Here is a 22,999-nt window from a genome sequence, read left to right on the forward strand (position 1 = left end):
CATCGGGTTAATTTTTTTGGCAGCGAGAAGCATCATCTTATATTTTAACTTTATGAATCTCAATCAACATGGAATTTATTTATTTATTTATTTATTTTTGTGTTAATTTTAAAATTTATTTATTTACAACAAATAAGAAATCGACATATCATCTGTCACATTACTTAAAATTAATAAGTTAAAATACAATATAGTACCTCTAACATTATTATTTTGATGTAAATTTTTCTTTCTTTTAGTTAATGAGAAGGGAAAGATGGGAAAGATAGTTGTCGTTGATGCAAGAGATAAGTACTTTAGTTTAGAGGAGTAATTTTTTGATATGACCATAACACGGTGTTATTAATCCATATATTATAACATGAGTAGAAAATGAGTTTATACTATTTTGAGAAGAGTTTATCGTCGTGTGCATGAATCCTTGTGCGATTGCTTCACATTCTACTGCTTTGTTTGGATAATTGGAGATCAATACAAGGAATAAAATTTCGGGTTTCGAGGAAATTTCGACGGAAATTTCGAAGATTTTTAATTTTGACAAAAATTAGACGGAAATGACGAAAATTTTAAATAAAACTTTATCATATGTTTATTTAATATATTATCTACTAAATTGATAAAAAACATTGAAGAAACCAAATTATATAGTAGGTTTTATGTGATATAAGATGAATATAATGCACGCTGGAGACAAATACTGTTAAATAAAATTAGTATATTATTTATACTCCATAATCTGTACACTAAACTCTATGTATTTTATAATCTATAATCTATATTGTTTAAGATATGGTATATGATATTAGGGTTTAGGCCTTTTAGGATATTTTAAATTATTTTTTATATAGAAATATATTATAGTTTACTAGTTTATGGTTTAAAAACAACTAAACGAAACTCCAAAACGGCCAAATAAAACTTCAAACCATTTTTTTTCTTTACAATTGCCCAAAGGCCCCAAACCCCAATCAATCCTAAACCTTTTAAATTTTTTTTTTCCTTTTTTCCTTTTTTTTTTTCTTTCCTTTCTTTTTGTTTTTTCTTCTTTTTCTTTCCTTCCTTTCCTTTCCTTTCTTCTCCCCCCGAGTGTCCAGTTCAGCAACTACTGTTTTTTCTTTTTCTTCATCCTCTCTCTCTCTCTCTCTCTCTCTCTCTCTCTCTCTCTCCCTCTGTCGTCCCCCTGCCGTCCAAAAACCCGTCGCCCCCCCGCCATCCAAAAACCCAGATCTCAGTCTCACCGCCTGTCGCCCAGATCTGGTGGGGGAGATCTCAGTCTCACCGCCTGTCGCCCAGCTTCCCCCTGCTAAGGTTTCCATTTTTCTCCAAAAACTCAACCTTCCAAAACCAGATCTCAGTCTCACCGCCGAAAATTTCGACAATTTCGCCGAAATTATCTCGAAAATTTAACAAAAAAGGGTTTTGATTTCGACACCCAAAAAAATCGAAATTTTCGGCAAAATTTCACCGAAAATTTCAAAATTTAACACCTTGGATCAATATAAGCCTTTGTAATAGAACATGAGATGTCTAACCTTTGAGGCCTCAGAGTGAGCCCATTTCAAAATTGGGCTAAGATAACGAATGTTGACACTGGGCCAACAACCCAACTTCATCCCTTGAAGATAATCGAGACGGTGAGCTAGCGAGCTCTGTGCCTCTGTCCCTCACTTGCGAGAAACATGCTGTGTCGCTGTGATAGTCTGACCGTTATCCTTGGAAATTTCCGAACATTTCCGTACAAGCATACAACCCAAGTACCCAAACCCAACCCCAACCATTTGGTTTGACAACAAGGACAACTGTACAGCCAACCAAAGCTTCCACACTTCCACAATGATGATACAACTGCACACTCTTGCACACACATTCACAAGATTGACTACAAAATCGGGACATCGATCTATAGTATAACCACTGATGTCATATATTAACATTTAAAGTACAAATAACTGTATTTTGTAAAATTCTCCCTAGAAAAGAATTTCAAACAATGCATTTTTTGTTTGGGGAATTTTATACATACCCTACAATTTTTTTTTTTTACCCAACTTTTCAATTTACCTAATTATCACTTTTTGAAATTCATATTTTCTCATTTTACTCAACCCAACTTACTACCCTACCCTTACCCACCCCAACAATTCATCACCACCTTCTCTCTCTCCTCACTTTTCTTCACATGCCACCAACGTACATCACCACCATCTCCTCTCTCTCTCTGACCCACCCCATCACCTAGCTCGAACCTCCACAACGCAAGCACCATCAACAACACCACCACTCTCTCTCTCTCTCTCTCTCTCTCCTTCCCCTCCGAGCCACCTCGTGCCCAGCTCCTTTCTCTTCCTTCCACTACAAAAAAAAGGTATTTGGGCGACAAAACTTTGGGAGACGAACTCAAATTTGTCACCCAAAGAGGTTTTGGGCGACGAATTCAAATATTTGTCGCCTACACCAATAAAGGTTTGTGCGAGGAATAATTTCATCGCTCAAACTGACTTTGGGCGAAGAATATGATGTTCATCGCCTAAAGAACTTTTGGGCGACGAATGCGGTGTTCGTCGCCTAAAATTACGCGCCAAAATACTCTTGGCCCACATTTTGGGCGACGAATCTATATATTCGTCGCCCAAAGTCCGTTTTGGCGACGAAATTATTCCTCGCCTAAAGAGACTTTGGGCGAGGAATCTATAGATTCGTCTCCCAAAGTCCAGTTCATTTTTTATGTGCATTTATATTTAGGTATAAGAATACGATATGATCGTGTTTTCAACGATCTGAACCGTTCATATTTTAGTTTCCTACTCAAAGATCATCCCTACAAAAATTTAACTCAATCGAAGATGTATAAGTTAGGTAACGGTGGTCGAATTGATGAACGATCGTGGGTTTTTTAATGATAATTCAATGGCTAGCTGAATTCCGATTTAGCTGATTTTTTGCAGAGATGATCTTTGAGTATGAACATAGAAAACGAACAACTCTGATTGTTGAAATCACGTTGTGGTCTTCACAATTATTGAAACGACAAGGTTTCAACGAAAGAGTTAATAAAATTATATTATTTAAGTGTTGAAACCGTTCATTTATATGTAGATGGGCATATCTTGATTGTGTTTTCAACAATCCGAACCGTTCATTTTTTAGTTCCCTACTCAAAGATTATCCGTGCAAAAATTTAGCTTAATCGGAGATGTAAAAGTTAGGTAACGGTGAAATTATTTTATATTTGTATATATTTAAAATTATAAATATAATTTAGTAATTAAGTTAAAATTTAGAATCGTATTATATATTGTTAAGTATACAATCTTATTATAATAATTTATTATATATATATTTAAATACTAAAATATAAATTATCAATTAGCAAAAAAAGGTAATTAATTAGGGCCATACTTTGGGCGACGAAGCTATATATTCATCGCCCAAAGTGATTTTGGGAGACGAATCTATATATTCCTCGCCCAAAGTGACTTTGGGAGACGAATTTATATTCCTCGCCCAAAGTCACTTTGGGAGACGAATGCATATATTCCTCGCCCAAAGTCACTTTGGGAGACGAATCTATAGATTCCTCGCCCAAAGTCCAGTTCCTTTTATATGTGCATTTATATTTAGGTATAAGAATACGATGTAATCGTATTTTCAACGATCTGAACCTTTCATTTTTTAGTTCCCTACTCAATGATCATCCTTATAAAAATTTAGCTCAATTGAAGATGTAGAAGTTAGGTAACGGTGCTCAAATTAATGAACGATCGTCGGTTTAATAATGATAATTCAACAACTAGCTGAATTCTGATTTGGCTGATTTTTTGCAGGGATGATCTTTGAGTATGAACATAGAAAATGAACTACTCTGATCATTGAAATCACATTGTGGTCTTCACAATTATTGAAACAACAAGGTTTCAACAAAAGAATTAATAGAATTATACTAATCAAGTGTTGAAACCGTTCATTTATATGTAGATGGGCATATCTTGATCGTGTTTACAACGATCAGAACCGTTCATTTTTTAGTTCCATACTCAAAGATTATCCCTGCAAAAATTTAGCTCAATTGAAGATGTAGAAATGAGGTAACAGTGGTCAAATTAAAGAACGATCGTGGGTTTTATAATGATAATTCAACGACTAGCTGAATTCCGATTTGGCTGATTTTTTGCAGGGATGATCTTTGAGTATGAAGATAGAAAATGAACGGCTCTGATCGTTGAAATCACATTTTGGTCTTCACAATTATTGAAACGACAAAGTTTCAACGAAAGAATTAATAGAATTATACTCATCAAGTGTTGAAACTGTTCATTTATATGTAGATGGGCATATCTTGATCGTGTTTACAACGATCGTAACCGTTCATTTTTTAGTTCCCTACTCAAAGATCATCCATGCAAAAATTTAGCTCAATTGAAGATGTAGAAATTAGGTAACGGTGATCAAATAAAAGAACGATCGTGAGTTTTATAATGATAATTCAACAACTAGCTGAATTCTGATTTAGCTGATTTTTTGCAGAAATGATCTTTGAGTATGAACATAGAAAATGAACGGCTCTGATCGTTTTTCACAATTATTGAAATGACAAGGTTTCAATGAAAGAATTGATAAAATCGTGATTATATAACATCGTTAAGTTATTTTATATTTGTATATATTTAAAATTATAAATATAATTTAGTAATTAAGTTAAAATTTAGAATCTTATCATATATTATTAAGTATACAATATTATTATAATGATTTATTATATATATATTTTGGTAATATTAAATATAAATTATAAATTTGCAAAAAATGAAATAAGGGCTATAAAAAATAAATTGGACTTTGGGTGACGAATTTATAAATTCGTCACCTAAAAATACTTTAGGCGACAAAGTTATTCCTCGCTTAAAGTCACTTTAGGCGACGAATTTGTAAATTCCTCGCCTAAAGTCCCTTTGGGCGACGAATATGTATATTCCTCGCCCAAAGTCTAATTTCTTTTTTACGTGCGAATTTTACTCAAAAAATTGGCGGGGCATTTTTGCGCAAAAAATTTAACAGATTTAGGCGACGAATATGAGTTCGTCGCCTAAAGAGTTTCCATTATACCCCAGATCTGCTTTTTTTCTTCTTCTTCTTTTTTTCTCTTCTTCCTTCTCTCCCCTGCCATCTCTTCTTCCTCTCCCCTGGTTCAACCCATCTCCCTCCCCGACCACCCATCTCCCTCCCTGATCGCCGCCCTCCCCACCGAAACCCACCCCACCGGCTCCCCGAAACCCAACCCAGACCCAACCACCCGCTCCCTCCCTGACTGCAGATCCCCGCCCAGCCCCAGCCCTACCCACCCATCTCCCTCCCCGACCACCCATCTTCCTCCCTGACCGCCGCCCTCCCCACCGAAACCCACCCCACCCACCGAAACCCAACCCCACCCGCTCCCCGAAACCCACCCCACCCGCTCCCCGAAACCCATCCGCTGCTTCAACCCAGACTCAACCACCCGCTCCCTCCGTCCCCTCCGATCCCCGCCCAGCCCCAGCCCCGCCGTCCTCGCCGATCCCCACCCCAGGCACACCGATTGTGGGTTTTTTTTTTTTGGGTGTTTTTGTTTTTTTGGGTGTTTTTTGTTTTTTTGTTTTATGTGTTATGTGGGTTTTGATTTTTTGGGTGTTTTTTGTTTTTTTGGGTGTTTTTTTGTTTTCTGTGTTTTCTGCTCATTAGCTTTGGCTTTTTTTCTTTTTCAGGGGATCAAGTGCAGGTGGCCAGGGGAATCGTAATACCCAGAAAAATTTTTCAGGTCAGACTTATGACTCAATCGCTGCTTTAATGTTATTTGGCTAGTGTTTTTAATTTTTTGTTCTTAAATTTGTTTATTAGTGTTGAATAAATTAGTTTAATCCTGATCATTGTTCTTAGGGAAATTAGTTTGCTGATATTTTCTTATGCTAGATAACAAATTAGTTTTCATATAAAATTAGTTTGTTTTATATGTTTTATATGTTTTGTTTTAGGATCGTGCGCAGTACTGGGGCGCGGATTCCAGTCATGTGTGTGCAAAACGGCCGACGACCGTTAGATCCTAACGTTGACAGTTTGTTCTCGCACGATGTGGGGGCTATTATCCGTGCCGAGTGCGCCATGGTTGCAACCACTTGGAAAAAATTGCCGGCAGAGATTCAACACAAAGTGATCCGCTCAATCTCAGTGAGTATATAGCTCAATAATTAATTCAGAACGATAAATTTGATCATTCATAACAATCTAATGTTTTTTTAGGTTAACTTTGACATTCAGATGGATGATCCGCTCACCGTCACGTACATGACAGATTTACTCATCAAGTCCTACAGGCAGTGGAAGCATGAACTACACGTGTATTTCAAGGGATTTTCGTCAGCAGTTGAGGCATTGGCGAACCCCCGTATGGAGTTGGTAGAGCGGTCTGACCAGTGGCATTTTTTGTGCGATCATTTCATGAGTCCGTCGTTTTTGATACGTTTTATCATTTTTTGTGCGATCTTTAAAAAATCGATTATTGTTTTGTTATTTTATTATTGTATGCATACACTAACACATTTATAATTTGCTTAATATTTAACAGAAGAAGTCGGTCGCCAATGCCAGAAACCGGAAAGAGAAGCCGTTTAACCATCATAGTGGTCCGACGCCCATCTCATATCGAGTGGAGTCGCGACGTCGGGTACGTCATTATTTAATTTAATACATACATATATTCTTTAATATTGGTTGGGTCTTTGACAAAATTATTTTCTTTTTCAGCGTGGGTCGCAATTCCCGGAGATAGATACTTTCGGAGATATCTATGTTCATCCCGGTTGTGATGCGGCCAAGGCAAAACATGTTAGTTTTTTATATTTTAATTTTTTTCACAATTTTTTATATTTATTTTTCTAATTGATTACTTGTATATATAACATTTTGAAGGATGAGATGGTGGCCAACTCGAGAATATATTTGGAGAGCTTGGCCGAGCAGCACCCTCCGGGTACTCCGTTGGAGTCGATTCTAGTACCCGATCCCGATGTCGGACTTCGTATTATGATAGACTCACTGGGTGTTAGGCCCGGTAAGGAAATACGCGGAATGGGATATGGGCGGATTCGTGATGTTCGATCCTCGTCTTCGTCTTCATCTTCGTCTCAGCCATCTGCAGTCGTCGCAGGGTTGTCCGCTCAAGTGAAGAAGTTGCAGGAGGACTTACGAGCTGAGAGAGCGGAGAAGGAGGCGTTGTATGCTGCATTGACCAAGGCGATACCTGGGTTTGTCCCGCCACCATCTTCTCATCAACCTCCGTCAGATATGAATGATGATGATGCTACTAGTTTAGAATAGATTGACTATATATATTAGGGTTAATTACTACTTTGTATGGATATTTTGATATATAAATTTATGAATTTTGTTTTATATAGTTTTTGAATAAAGAATTTTTTTTAAATATTAAATTTAAATATATAATTTAAATAAAAAAAAACAATTTTTTTTTAAAAAAAAAAATGTTTGGGCGACAGAATTTTTCGTCGCCCAAAGGGTGTTTGGGCGACGAAAAAAGCTATTCGTCGCCCAAACCCTCTTGGGGCGACGAAAAATTCCGTCGCCCAAAGCACGTTCCAGCGAGGAAATTAGTTATTCCTCTCCCAAATCTTGTTTAGGCGACGAATAATTTCGTCGCCCAAACATTCTTTGGGCGAGGAATAAATGTGTTCGTCGCCCAAACCCTCTTTGGGCGACGAAATTTGTCTGTCGCCTAAACATGCTTTGGGCGACGAATTTTATGTGTTAGGAGACGAAAAAAATCCGTTGCCCCAGGTGTCTTTGGGCGACGAAATTTAGAAGTTCGTCGCCCAAACTCTTGGGCGTCACATTTTGGGCGTCCAAACGCTCGACGAACGCATTTCGTCGCCCAAACGTTTGGGCGACGAAACTCTACTTTGGGCGACGAATTTCGTTCCTCTCCCAAACCCTTTTTTCTTGTAGTGTTCCCCTCCGATAGAACGTGCACTTAAAAAAAATGCAGGTTCAGCAGATTAGTGCCAAACCTAAATGTTTTTTTCGACCGCTACCCACCGAACAAGCTTCTTCTATTCGGCAGATGCCCACCGAACAAGCCCCTCCGACCCACCTCCAAAAACCAACTTAAAAAATGTGCAAGTTCGGTGAACTAGTGCCGAACTTGAATATTTTCTCTAGCAAATACCTGCCGAACAAAGAATTCAGGTTCGGCACTAATCCACCGAACTTGTTTTTTTTTTTTTTAAGTGCGTGTTCGATCGGAGGGAAAAAAAGAGAAAGAATCTGGGCACAAGGTGGGTCGGAGGGGAAGGAGGGAGAGAGAGGGTGGTGTTCGGATGAGAGAGAGAGAGAGAATGGTAGTATTGTTGGAGGTCGGAGGTGACGGGGTGGCTCGATCAGAAGGGAATGTGAGAGAGAAGAGAGAGAGAGAGAGAGAGAGAGAGAGAGAGAGAGAGAGAGAGAGAGAGGTGTTGCTCGTGGAGGTCTGAGGTGACTGGTGGCGTGCGAAGTGGAAAGAGAGAGAGAAGGTGGTGGTGCTGTTGGTGTGGTGTGCAAAGAAGATGGTGGTGCTGGGCACATGGTGGGTCAGAGAGAAGGGAAGAGAGAGAAGAGCTGGGCACGGAGGCAAAATGGTCAATTCATGATGGGATAAAATGGTCAGTTCATGTTCACATTTTTAGTTGGGTAAAAAAAAAATTGTAGGATATATATAGAATGCCCCTTTCTTGTTTTTATCTATAAAGTTTTTCTTTTACCTGAGTTATTTTCTAATAAATTCTATAGCCTAGTTAAGGTTGGTTGTAACAAAACAGAGGGAGTATAATCCATCAGGTAAAGTTGTTGTCCTCAATGTAATGCAGTCTAACCAGATGGTTATTTAAATTTCTTACTAAACCAGACATTTGCTAACTTACTCAAATCATAATAATGGACACGATATTTTCCCACCTAGACCATTCTAAAGGACAAAGATGACCACTACAAAGATGGGATCAGAAATTGATTCCAAGCTGCCAAAATCCAGAACAATCTTTTATTTCTCAAATCAAAAATATAGAACCAAATAAATTAGAAATGTAAAAGTAGAAATTAGAAAATGTCATTAAAACCAAGTCGGTAAAGGCATAAGCCCCAAGTCACCCAATGCAGAAACTTCTAAATAAAACAAGCCAATAATATAGACTCCTGGCCCCAACAAAGACCAAACAAAAAAAAAAAAGCAATAATTTAAGACTAGGATTACAACAAGCAATCTGCTTGAAGCCAGCCATGCCAATTCTTAGCACTTGACCTCCCTCAAACCATGTGCAAAGTAGATAAATGTTGGGTCTGTGGCACCATCCTTGTAGTAAGCAAAAACCAGACCTCCATCATCATGCATGCTCTCCCCCACAAAGCTGCAAAAGAACATGTGAATCAATGCTTATATCTTTAAGCAACAGACATTAAATATTCCATTGATGTAAAACATTCACCACGGTAGCAAAGCATCTATTGTGGGAATGACTAATATGATAAATTACTATGGATAAATAAATCAACACAACTTACAATTGGAGGTCACTAAGCTTTGAAAGCAGAAACTTGGTTGCCCCCTCAATGTTCTTCTTAAATACATCTTGGTTTTCCCCCTCCAGTTTAGGTGTCAACAATTTGATGTACCTCTTCACCCATGTGACAAACTGCTTCTTTTCAAACGGAGGTTGCTCCTGCAAGCATCAGGTGATGATAATCAATTCCTACACGGAATATTTAAAAAAATTTATAACCAACAATACAGTGGGCACATACCTGAAGCCTAAATGTGTCGACAATGTCAACCACCTTAACAGTTTGATCATCAACACCCTCATCATCCCCACCACCTTCAGCAGAAGGATTTGCACCAATGTCTACATCAACTGCTCCTTGAACAACCCACTGCAAACAAAATCATTCAAATGACTTTCATTATTATCCAAATGACCTAGCAGCACAAAGAACATACAACCACAAGCTCAATAACAACGAACTTGAGGCGCCCAGAAGAAACACACATCATTCTTTCTACTTTATTTTCTACTAGAAGATTTTAACTTTGTAAATAAATTGAAAACTTTGTGATAAAGAGCAGTTAGCTCAATAAATACTATAAAAGATTTCAATCAGTGGGAAAAAAAAAATTTAAAGTGACCAACCTACCTTTCCATCAACTTCCCACAACACTCCATTATGGATTTCCTGGTATGGAAATGAGTCCGAGAGAAGCTCATCACCTAGTATAATTGCATGAATTCGGTCAACAACTTATACAGAGTAATACAGCTAATATAAGCTCAAGAAACAATCAAATCCAAAAAAAAAATTCACAGCAGATTTACAAGAGTAGCTAAATTCAATGGTCAACATCGCAAGTTTCAAAGTTGCGTCCTTGTTAAAAGGAATAAATTAAGTACACAACATTAAATAAAAAACAATTGTACCAATCACATGACTATGCCAGCCTATAACAACAAACAGAGTTACCAAGATATTAAAAACCGATTAAAACTACAAATTCTGTTTAATTAAGAGTTCAGTAGCTTCACATATTCATATCTTCAAACATGCATATAATCACCAACAAAGACATCAAAATCTGATTAAAACTATGAATTCTGTTTTTTTTTCTTAACAAGTCTAGCTTAATAGTTCAGTATCTGCAGGAAATATACATATCATGAAAAATTATTCAGTATCAAATTATATAAAAGTAGATAGATAGATCAAACATGCACATAATCACCAACAACAAAAACGAAATAAATAGAGCATAAATAGATCAAAGAACCTGAGAACTATCAAAAACAAACACAATACGATAGAAATTCGGGCGCCAGATCCCCACCCTAACCTAAAATTTGGAAGATAAACAAAGATCTAGCTTCGTAATTTCCCTAAAAACTACTACTGCAAAACAACCCTAATTCAAGCAGATGGTCAAATAAGATTGGGGAAATTTACCACTGAGGAGGTCTTGGTAAACCAGCATGTTTGCAGCAGAGACTGTCCCTCGGATCGCCCCAAGAAGGTTATTAGGGATTTGAGTAAGGGAGAGAGCGACGCAGCGACGAGAGAGCGAGAGATGGTTTGGGGGAGGCTTCGACAACTGGAATTTATAGGCGAGGGTTTGGCCGAGAACACGAAGGAGCTACACAACTCTATAATTACGGGAAAGGACCTGTTTTTCCTCTAAATGCCCAAAAGGCCCTTCAGATTTTTCTTTCCGAATCATGATAAAACAAGGTTGATGAACGGGTAGTCGGGTCGGTCAAGTTCTAGTTTTGTTGGGTCTAGAGTCTCTAGACTTGTGCTGATTTCGGCCTAGTGAGGCCCAGTGAATTTGGTGGGCTAGTTTGAGTCGGTCCATAAGAAAAAAACCACGGCTTCTTGCCTCGATTTATGGCCCATATTTTGTTTGGGCTGGTTAATAGGTTAATTGGACTGTTGGACTGGACTGAATCGATTTGTTTATTTTTTATTTATAGTTGTCGAAACCTTTGAGTTTAGTCAAAAAAATTTAAAATCTAAAATTGCCCACACTACAATATAATAAATAAAACAACAGTTAGTGGGTAGTCCAATTGGAATGACGATGTAATTACCCCTCTATACTCAAGTTTGGTCCCCCTCCCAAAAACAAAAAACAAAAAAATATTACAAATTTGAAAAAAATATATATATATATGTCTATTTTACTAAGAGGTTAAATTTCATCCTCATCTTCTCAATATCAATATAATTCGCTTCATACGTTGAATTTATATAAAACTTATATAAGATACATCATGAAATAAAGTATCTCATTTTTTTTGGCTAATAATAAAGTATCTCATTTAATTATGTAAGATGAACATTATGTTAAGCACATCAAATATTTAATCTTAACCGTTGATTTATCTTTGATTCGTATACTAGGAGGATAACTCAAGTTTTTTTAATTACCCTAACGCCAACTGTCAGTTCAATATACACAGTGTAATATGTTGGATTGTAATAATAATTGTGTTGGATACATAATGAAATACTGGATCTTAAGTTAAATTAATAATAAACACAATACAGTCAATACCTTAAACGTATCCAAGATTCAATCCTAATTGTTGGTTTTTGTTTGATCCACACACTATTGAACGTATTAAAGATGCAATCATAATAATTGACTCATCCTTAACCCACATATTAAAAATTTAAAAGGTAGAGCGGTGATATTTCCACCCCCATTCATATTTTCTACCCCCTTATGAATTTTCAAAAAATATTAATCTAATTATTTCACCCCTTTTTTTTCCGAAATTATCTTATCTTTTTCCCTTCCACATCATCTTTCCCCTTCTCCCACACTCTATTGAAAAGGAAAAATGAAAGAAACCAACCATGGCTGCTGCAATTACAGCAGCTCCTCTACAGACTACAATTGATGTATTTGCACTTGCGGATCTACAGAAGGATCTTCATGACTATTATTTTTTATTAAGGGATTTATTATGATTACATTAGAAATATGATTTCGACCAAATTAAAAAAAAAAACATTAAAAATATAATTATTCTTAAATCCAATGCTCCTATAAGGTGGATGATTTATCAATGTACCGTGCCGAGCTGATCAATTGCCATGGAAGATGGACTATCCCATGAAACCTTGAGTTTTGTTTTGTTTTTTTTTTTTTCTTAAGAGTTAAATTTAGTTAATTTTTTTTTTTTTTTTCAAAAAATGGGTGGGGAAATAAAATTGGTGGGTGTGAATAGTAACATTCTAAAAGGTATTCAGAATAATGTATCGAAAATTCAATGTTAACCTTTGGTTTTTCTTTTGCCCACACACCGTTGAACATATTATATATTCAATCATAATCATTGATTCATCCTTAGCCCACATATTAATAAGGTATTCAAAATAAGGTGTCGAAGATTCAATCCTCACTGTTGGCTCTATCCTAGCTCACACACCATTGAACATTTGAAAGATTAAATCATAACCATTAACTCATGCATAACCCACATATTAAGAAAGTATATATTCGAAATAACGTATCGAAGATTCAATCTTAACCGTCGGCTCTTTCCTAGCCCACACACCCAAAAGGCAACCAAAATATTTTGAATTATATCCAAAAATTACAACCTACAGGCTACAACCAAGCCTCACATCCACACATCAACAGTCCAATCACCAACCAATTTTGGAAAATCCTCCACGTGTCTACGGTACAAGCACCACTGGAAATCACTTCGATGGACTCGACCGCACGAAAAACCCACCCTCCTGATTTGCTTTGCTGAGATATACATTGCCAGACTCATAAACAAGTTACCATCTAAGTGGCTGCTGACAACCAATTTTGGTTCTTCCTGAGACTCTGAGAGAAAAGAGAGAGAGAGAGAGAGAGGAGAAATGATTCTCTGGCGTTATAAATGTGTCCGCCTCGCTTTCCTTGCTTCCTTCTCTGCTTTTGCTCTTTCATTCAGTGACTCTCTGTGGCTTTTGTTTGGGCGAAAATGGCTGCCGTTTCGTCTTCGTCAACTGAGTGCTGCTCCATCTGCATGGATGACGTGTCCGATGGCTGTGGCCGTACCGTCGTCAAGCTTCAATGCTCTCACCAGTTTCATATCGGTGAGTAAATCACAGCGACTTCGCCGACTTTTTTTGTTATTTATTTACTAGATGGTTATTTGCTATATGCACGTAGCTGTTCTATATCTACATACACATAGATTGATATGTGTGTATATATATATATATATATATATTCGTTTATATATATATTTATAAGTATGGAAGTAATGTTTGTCCACAATTATTATAATGGTGATTACAAGGTGTTTTTAGTTTTTATGTGTTTATAGGAATGATTATAATTATTGCTGTTGTTGTGATTATTATTATTATTTTATTATCTCCTGAAGGTGTTTTTGATGGGTTTATTGTGACTATATGAGTTCAATATTCCATGTGTTGTGATTCATCAAAAAGAAAAAAGGGGAAAAATCTATGTGCTGTGTGATGGGGAATCAGGAAAACGTTAAGAGGATATTTGGGAAATCCGGTTATCAAAAATTTGTTTTGTGACTCTTGTTCCTAAGCTGTTCGATGAATTGGCGGTTTGAAAAGTTTGGATATAAATCATAACTTAAGGGTGTTTAAATAATATTTATTGGATTTATCATTTAAGAACACTTCTATCATGGTCTATACACACACACACACACTAGAGCTAGGACATAATAATTGGCATTATTTTTCTATGTGGATGAGCTATGGAAATTCCTAATGAAGTTCAAAAAATATTATCGTTTGGTTAATTTATTCTTATCTTTCGGGTGCTAATATATGGCTTCTAAGCATTAAGGCATGACTAAAGGTCCAAAAAAAACATCCATGAATGATAGTAGAAGGTCTTGCATTTCCTAGGTTTGGTAGATTTTCAGCTCATAATTCTTTTGACTGCATAAGTCTGCGGAACCCTGCCTACCCTTGGGCATAAGCTCTAGTAATTGATATAAAATATTAACCTCTTAAATCATGAAATATTACTTAATTTTGTTTGTTCAAGGAATTTTAATATTTGTCTGATGTCCTGCACTTTCCTTTCTCTTCAGATTGCATTGGTTCTGCATTCAATGTAAAGGGTGTCATGGAATGCCCTAACTGCCGCAATATTGAGAATGGCGTGTGGAGGTGCTTTGAGAATGGTAGCCCTGAAGAGGACTTATTTGAGGGGACGGATTATGAGGAGACTGTAGAGTATATTGACATGGTAAAAGCAAGGATTACATTTATCTATTATTTTTTTATCTAATTAAACAAGTTTTTCACAGGATTTATAAAATTTAATTTATGTTTTGTACCAATTAATACTTCAGTTTCATCGAGTTTGTAAACTCTCATTTTCTTTCTCATTTTGACATGCTTTAGTGGGAGGAATGAGTTAGCAGAACTGGTTAAGGGAATCATTTGTAAAACCAATTGAGGACACTTAAGTGTCATTTTACGCTATTAATTTTGATTATTCCTCGAAGGATGATCAAGTGTGTGATGGGTTGCAGATTTTGTTCCTTCAAGTGGATTATATGCAGTTTGATATTCCTTAATTCTTTTGCATCACTAGAAATTTGTACTTTCCATCATAAACACACACACACAGAGTATCATCTTTGCAACATGTTTTTTTTATGCTTTTTAAGTTTTACGCAATGCATTGATCTGGATTGTCTCATTAGGACCTAGATGAGAGTTCCTCACATCCATTGGTATGTATGCCAACTGTATGTCTCAGATTAACCTGAATCACCACGAAGCACTAAATGTAATAGAAAATATGCAAGGGCTGTGCACGTGGAACAGCTTTAATAGGATTATCTAAGTATGCATGTGTATGCAGTATCCAAGCATGTAATAGCGTAACTTACTACAAACTAGATAATTTCCAAGGTTCATGAGTTGAACTTAGTCCCTGTTTAACAAGCTTTACGCGCAAAACCTTAGGGGCTTGTGATGTGGGATTGCTCAAAACATGTATATTTTTGTTCCAATCCATTATGTTTGTGATCTATAAGTCTAGTTTCTAAGTGCTATAAGTCTAGTTTCTAACTTTCATTTTCCCTTTTATAGAGGGAATGTGTATATTAGTCATGAAATGTTTACTTGACACTACTTTATTACAATTTACAACCTAACCTCTAGTAAATTAATATTATATAATCTATACATGACTCCAATCCAACATTTGGTATACAGTTCAATGTAAGTTTGCTTGGTTTAATTAAAGCATTGCTTGATTTGTCATATGAGTTGGTTGATGCATATTCAATAACATGACAGTAGCGAGTGATTACTCATATAATTCTGTGATAGTTTTCTTAGTTTGTATTATATTATAGGTTAAAAGATAATTATGGTATTGGCTTAAATAGTTTCCTTTCAGTTTAAGAATCTAAGAGGATATGAATGCCCTTGAGTTTCTGCTTCCTAAAAAATATCAGTAACCTCTAACAATCCTGATTTAGTTCAATGGGTAGGATAGTGATCCATTTATGCTCAGTAAAGGCTTCTTTTCTTTGCTATAAATCCAACAAGATAGTATCTTGGGTGTTTAATTCAATAAAACTCTTCATTGTTACCATTCATACATTTTCTTTTTGTGTTTTTGACTATAAGACATTTATGCCAAGTCAAGTAATGGGGTAATTAATAGGCATTAGGAGCAGAATAAGAATAATAGGGAAGAATATCATCTAAATGATATCTTATATCATAGTATTAAAACTCAAGAACAAAATATGTTACAGGGACTTGGGTGTGGGTGTCGGATGTGGGAACCTTTTCATATGTTGGATTTTCCATGTAGTTGGAGTGTCCAGTTGCTGTACCCTACCAATATCATGTCGTATTGACAGGAGTGTCAGGGAGAAGTAAAGGGTCCATGAAATACATAGAAAACTTATGGGTTTAGAACATGAGGACAATACCTTTTTCCTGTGAAGGAAAGTAGGTATTTGTATATGTGATAATTACACAGACTTATAGAGTGATGAAATAATTTGAACCTTTGGGCCAAATGGTATCGTGTCTGTCAATAATCTTAGGGTGGAGGATAAGGGCACTCTTTAACATGTCAGCCAAAAGAAGAATAATAAATTAAAGAGGGTTCGCTATGAGCACTCAAGTGCTGTTGAGAATAGAATTAGTCCAATTTGGGTGGTCTCGGGATTAAATGTACAAAAACTTGATGTTTGGAATTTCATGCTTCTGGCGTAATCGACTTCTGATTTTTTTCCCATGTATTTGGAGTGTCCAGTTGCTATACCCTACCAATATCATGTCGTATTGACAGGAGTGCCAGGGAGAAGTAAAGGGTCCATGTCATACATAGAAAACTTATGGGTTTAGAACATGAGGACAATACTTTTTTCCTGTGGAGGAAAGTAGGTATTTGTATATGTGTTAATTACGCAGACTTATAGAGTGATGAAATCATTTGAACCTTTGGGCCAAATGGTATCTTGTCTGTCAAAAATATTAGGGTGGAGGATAAGGGCACTCTTTAACATGTCAACCAAAAGAAGAATCATAAATTAGAGAGGGTTCTCTATGAGCGTTCAAGTGCTGTTGAGTATAGAATTAGTCCAATTTGGGTGGTCTCAGGATTAAATGTACAAAAACTTGATGTTTGGCATTTCATGCTTCTGGCGTAATCGACTTCTGATTTTTTTGAGCATAGAAATGCTCAAACAAGTTTGTGAAGCTGAACAAAAATATAATCTTATATATAGTATTTTTTGTTTATAAAATTACCCTTTGTTGCTACTGATAGGTGTATTATAGATTAATACAATCTCTTTTTTGGTCTGATACAATTAATTATGATATGAAAATATCTGTATTTCAAATTTTTGAGAATGTTTAACATATTGGGTAATGTGTAGCATTCATTGGAGCTCAGGAGTATAAGTATTGTATTGGTAAAGGACTGCATATATAATTTGATTATCATTCCCACCTAGGGAATCATAATGGATGCATACAAGAGTCATGTATGTTATTTGAGCCTGTTTTCTTTTGTCTTGTCATCTCGTTATACATTGTTTTTCATCTCACCATATGTTGTTTTTTGACTAATAACTCTCCTTGACGTGGCAAGCTAATTTACTTTCCTATGCTTTTTCTTGTTAAGCAATTTATTAGTTGAGTCTGATTAGGAAGGTGGTGAAAGCATTAAGATAGAGGGCTAATAAGTTTTAATTCCTACTTTCCTAGATGAGCGTATCAGGAATTGTAAAGTGGAATGATCAGTGCTAGACATGTGAGAACACTTTTAAGAGCATAGAGATTTTCATTGAGTTAATGCTATTCCTAAACTGGTAGGAATATCCACTCAGGGAGACTGTATCATATGTAGGCCAATTAAGAGAGCAAGTGACAACTAACAATCACCTGGCTGAGGCACTAAAACATAGAATAACTATTGGACGCAAATTTATTGGTCGTTACAGAGTCTAGTTACGAATGTAACTTTTGAATTAATCTTATGCGTTTTTTTTTTCAGTATAAGTTATTCACTTATGTTATTATGTTATGAACTGTAAATATTTAAATCATTGTTCGTTTTGGTATCAACATTTGTAGTTAGGTTATCTGAAGCAAAATATCTAACAGAATGGATACAAATAAAGTTGCTGAACTCAATATCTGATTGTTTTGCTAATAGAAATTCTGTTAGTAGGACAAACTAACATCAAAAGTCGGTGAACCAAAGTTGTTAGCTAGCATGACAAACTTGTTTTCATTTATATACACTTAACTAACCTGCACGTTCCTTCAGTATGATAAAATACCATTATTTTAGACTTTTTAGTGAAGCATGATTATGGGCCAAGATATGCGAACAATACAACATACACACACCTGCATAACCAAATGCAATAATTAATGAGAATGGGCTGTAAATATGTAAACGTATTAATACGTTTGTGGATGCTTCAGGAACCACTTGGAACTTATTCGCGTCATCTTCCTGGATGGTAAGCATTATTTCTGCTTTGCAAGCTCATTTTCCTTCTTCTTACGTTAAATTTTGTGTTTTACAATTTCATATATCATTGACGTATAGAAATTGTTCTATATTATTTTAACTTACATATTAGTTAGCTGGGATTTTCTTTTTTAGTCCAGAATAATTTTTGCCTGCTGCATGAACCCTCATTTTTCTTCTCCTTTTGTCCAATCTATATTGTTCATTTGCATCAGTTTTCTGACTGCCTATACCAAAAGTAAGTTTGAGGCTCAAGGATATCACTATTTAATGTCCTTGATTATTTCTAGCAATAGATTGCTCCTATAACAGAGAGAAGTTGAATTGCTCTGGTGCATTTAGTTGCTTAATGTTCCATATGGAAGTTTTATCCCTAAAATTATGGAAATATGAGTAAAATCACAAGAAACAAATTCAATGTTAATTTAATGTGTTGTTAAGTCATTTTTAATTGCTACTGATTCCAATCATTGACGTGATTATGTAGATTACTAATAGCTGTTATCTGAAAAAGAAATAATTAGATTGATGAGATTCTGATTCTTCTCTAGAGATTAGGGTTCCAGGGTGTAGGACTACAAAGAAAGATATTTTTCTTGTTGATCTTTGAATGTTGTGAATTTCATGATTCTTGAAAACCTAGGACAATTAAATTTTCTGCATACTGTAACTTAGGGTTGGAGATAATAATTAGAAAAGACTTAATTCATGGCTATGTTGTTTGGTCTTTATCTTACATGTGGGTGTTTTGAAACTTGCAGGGAAAGGGAGTTGGCATCACTGGGCAGTAAGTTCATTTTCTTTTGCACGCACTTTAAATTAAACTGAACAATTAATGGAAAGCTTGTTTCGAAACAGACTTGCAACAATATTTTGATTATGCAGATGGGAATGTCATTGATCTCCATGCCCTCTTTGCTGATAATCCTAATACCAATCGTCATTGGAATGGCCCTCATACACCCAGTGAGATATCTGCTTCCCAGGTTCTCCGGAGCATTGATCCTTACTTTGGAACCTGCGAGCATTGCGTTAATCTCACAACGAGTGACCATACTGGTGGTGCTAATTGGGCTTTGGTTCCATCTGCAAACTTGAGAATTGACACTAGGGCTAATTCCAATGGTCTACCAAATGACTTCAGAACTCCTTGGGCTGAATCTAATGGTTTACCAAATGACTTCAGAATTCCTAGGGCTGATTCTAATGGTATATCAAATGACTTGAGAATTGCTAGGACTGGTTCTAATGGCATGCTGATAAATGACGAATTTGGTAATCGACTTCTTGATCATCATGGGTAAGCTTTGATGAACTCAATACTCATTACCCATTTGTTGTTTAATGGTGACTGCCCTTGAGTTAATTGAATTGATAATGCGGATCTCCACCAAGGTTACTTAATGCCATCTAACATTAACTCTTTCTATACATGAAAGTAATGGCTCGTGCTTTTAGTTATTGGCTTCATAATTATAAGTTAACTTTTTAAATAAACCTGAGAAACACTGATGAGTTGGGGTTAGTTGTACTTTGATAATGTCATGAGACATACATTATGCTGTTAAAATCTCTCCCATGTCATTTTTCAAACCTGCATTCTGTTCATTGTCCCTCATATTTCTTAGTTTTACATTTTACATTGCATCTTAAATATCTTACATGCACCTCTTGTTTGTAGGGTACCTGCCCAAACCACTATTGAATCCCCATTTGGTTTGGCTCATCAAGGAAGCAATGATCCTTTTCTTCAAAGCTTCCAATCGATGCAGCCACCAGCCAATTCTCCTTCAGCAGTGGTGTATCCTCCCATGCTGTCTGGCATGAGGAGTGCAAATAGATTGAGGGGCTTAACTCCAGCAGAGCACACAGCACCACGTGTCACGGTCCGCACTTAGAGTTGTGCTTCCGTGACATTAATATGAAGTATGGAGGGCCAAATGCCAAGAGAATGGCATCCGTTTGGCGAAGTGTGGCCGGGTTGCGCGCGTGGAAGGGTAATTTCGTAATTTGGCTGTTTCGGGGTCTTCCGGTTGGAATTTTGGAAATCTAAAAATACCGGTAAATCCAGGAGGTCGAAACGAGTCCAACGCAACTGACGGTTCGTCATTCGGAGTTCGGATGAATTAATTATGGCCAATTATGACTCCTCGCGCATGTTGATGTTTCCTCCTGTTTTGTGAAGAAAAGCATAAAATGCTCTTTAGGGGGAGACATGGTGTCAAGCTCTCCACCACCCCCGACGCCCACACCCATGGAGCGTTAAGCGAGCTACTCTAGGAACCGGAGGGGACCTAGGGGGCGGGCACATGACTTCCGGAGGGCGGTCATGTGTCTCCGTGGGACAGGAGGTCCCACGGACAGTACAAGCGAGCGGGAGTGCTTGTATTGCGCTGGGCGCGCGCACACGAGGCTACAAGGGGAATTTCCTTATGCCGCGCCGTATACACATCATGCCAACTAGATGTGAACTCCCGGAGACTTCATGGTGCACATTGGCCATGTAGTACTCAACGAGGGCATCGACTTGGGTTCGGCCATGCACAATAGATGATGCTTGCAGGCACGGGAGGGGCGACCCCGTGCCAAAGAGAGAAAGCTAAAGTGGGGCATCGGAGAAGAGTTGCTCACTCGGGTGGCATGCATGCAAGTTGGCTTGCATGTTCAACTTGAGGAAAGGACTATTGGCGCGAGCTAGCCCTTAGTGCCAGGACAAATGAGATGTGGGAATGAAGTAAGACCCAACATGGGAGAATGGAATGCCAGCGTCATAAGAACCTATCGATCGGGCGAGTGTCTAGGCTGAGAACCTTGACACAAGGAAGCAATCGTATAGTCGCTATGAGCGAGACTCGAGATGAGTAGTTCTTGTTGGCAAACCTCAAGGAGGCCATGAATGGGTCGAAATCTTGAAAAGAGTATAGAGGAAGGATGACTGGCCTTGATTCAGAGGAATCTTGGCGCCGCACGGGCAAATTCCGCTGCGTAAAAAGTGAGCCCGTGACACCACGGCTTGAACAGACTGGGAACTCCTTTTCAGTGCCTGTGAACTTGGTCAACCCTAACCTGTCAGAAGCCACAACTTGTGCTAATCACCATGTCCAGCAAGGAATTGTGGGCGAACGTCTCCAACTATTTCCAGAAGACCTTGGTTCAATTTTCCGGGGGATGCATGACTATGCTGGTAGCAGCAGAAATGATTAGCAGGCTGAAATGTCTGTTACAGAGGCATAAATATGAGTTTTCGTTCTACCCTTCAATAACTATGCAGCAGGTAAAATGGCTCTTTTTATGAGAAGCATAAATTCATTGATGAGAAACCATAACTGCAAAAATACACATTATTGTCCTAGTTGCTTATTTTCCGCCCTAAACTGTGGCTGGTTATGTGATATTATCTGGTATGGAAGACATTTGTTTTATGGAAATTCTTTATAAGGATGAAAAACATTTTAAGTTTCGCATCTGTTGCCAATATGATACAAGTCTTGAAGTGGGGCTTTCAAATGTAGAGCACTTATTCTCATATCCACGACTAAGGTTTGACTTTCATCGAGAGAGTCGATACTTTAGGAATTCTTAGGTCTGGTCCCTTGGGGCCATTTGGCTCCAAAGCTGAATTCTTTCTTCTACAAGTTTTACCAGCTTGTTGGCATTGGAGCACAAGTGAACAATCTAATGAACTGACTTCTAGTTTCTTTTAAACTGCTAAGCCATAGTCATCAAATAGTTGATAAAAACTGCGATTTGGTGACTAACCTTTTAAATCTATAACTACAAGGCTGATTAAATGGACAAATCCTCCCCATCCCAAATAATGACAAAATTATATGCAAGAAACCTTTGAATCTTCTTTTTCTTAAGGTCCGGTTGAAGTTTATAATTTTTGAAAGAAAAATAACATTTCTTCTGTAGTTTGTTCTTTAATAATCTTTAATATCTTCTTGTTCTTGAATCTGGATTTCCGAGTTGAAATATAATCGCCTTGTTAATCCTAATTCAACAACTTTTCAAGTGCATCTTTTTTCTTTTAGCCAACTTTTCAAGTGCACCTGATGTATATTGATTTGATTATTGCTGCTTTACTTAATGAACTCTCTCAAACGTGGATGATGGTAAGGAAAGAGTGCTAGAAGGTACCAATTATTGTTCTAACTCTTAAAATTTTGACAATATTTTATTAGTTCATATATGAGCTAACTGTGAATTTTATTTACTTAGTCTGGGCAATGTGAACATTTCATTGAATTTATTTTTGGGTGGCACTATCAAACAATGCATCAAATGACCATCTTCCTCCCGAAGGTCCTCTCTCCACCACCTCCCTCTGCTGGTATGCCACCGGCAAGGCTCCGGTCAAGACCACCACCAATCTCTTTGCTTCTCTTCCCTCAACAGCCATGTGCCAACCATTTTTCA

General features: G+C 37.0%; 2 protein-coding genes across 2 annotated transcripts; one reads left to right on the plus strand and one right to left on the minus strand.

The window, feature by feature from the left end:
- Nucleotides 1-9,047: 9,047 nt before the first annotated feature.
- Nucleotides 9,048-11,168, minus strand: LOC147294313 (translationally-controlled tumor protein homolog). Its single transcript, XM_086230613.1, has 5 exons — nucleotides 11,011-11,168; nucleotides 10,210-10,283; nucleotides 9,820-9,948; nucleotides 9,580-9,737; nucleotides 9,048-9,425 (listed from the first exon to the last, which is right to left on the minus strand). Exons 1-5 carry the CDS (start codon nucleotides 11,036-11,038, stop codon nucleotides 9,308-9,310), a joined length of 507 nt encoding a protein of 168 aa, XP_086086739.1. The 5' UTR covers nucleotides 11,039-11,168; the 3' UTR covers nucleotides 9,048-9,307.
- A 2,246-nt stretch (nucleotides 11,169-13,414) lies between these two features.
- Nucleotides 13,415-21,486, plus strand: LOC147294314 (uncharacterized). Its single transcript, XM_086232644.1, has 6 exons — nucleotides 13,415-13,662; nucleotides 14,649-14,806; nucleotides 18,532-18,569; nucleotides 19,342-19,367; nucleotides 19,466-19,880; nucleotides 20,262-21,486. The coding sequence occupies exons 1-6, from the start codon at nucleotides 13,548-13,550 to the stop codon at nucleotides 20,476-20,478; spliced, it is 969 nt and encodes a 322-aa protein (XP_086088770.1). The 5' UTR covers nucleotides 13,415-13,547; the 3' UTR covers nucleotides 20,479-21,486.
- The last annotated feature ends 1,513 nt before the right edge of the window (nucleotides 21,487-22,999 follow it).

This window comes from Dryas octopetala, chromosome 2, assembly GCF_963921425.1.
Source record: "Dryas octopetala chromosome 2, drDryOcto1.1, whole genome shotgun sequence".
In the NCBI taxonomy this organism is placed as follows: Eukaryota; Viridiplantae; Streptophyta; class Magnoliopsida; order Rosales; family Rosaceae; genus Dryas; species Dryas octopetala.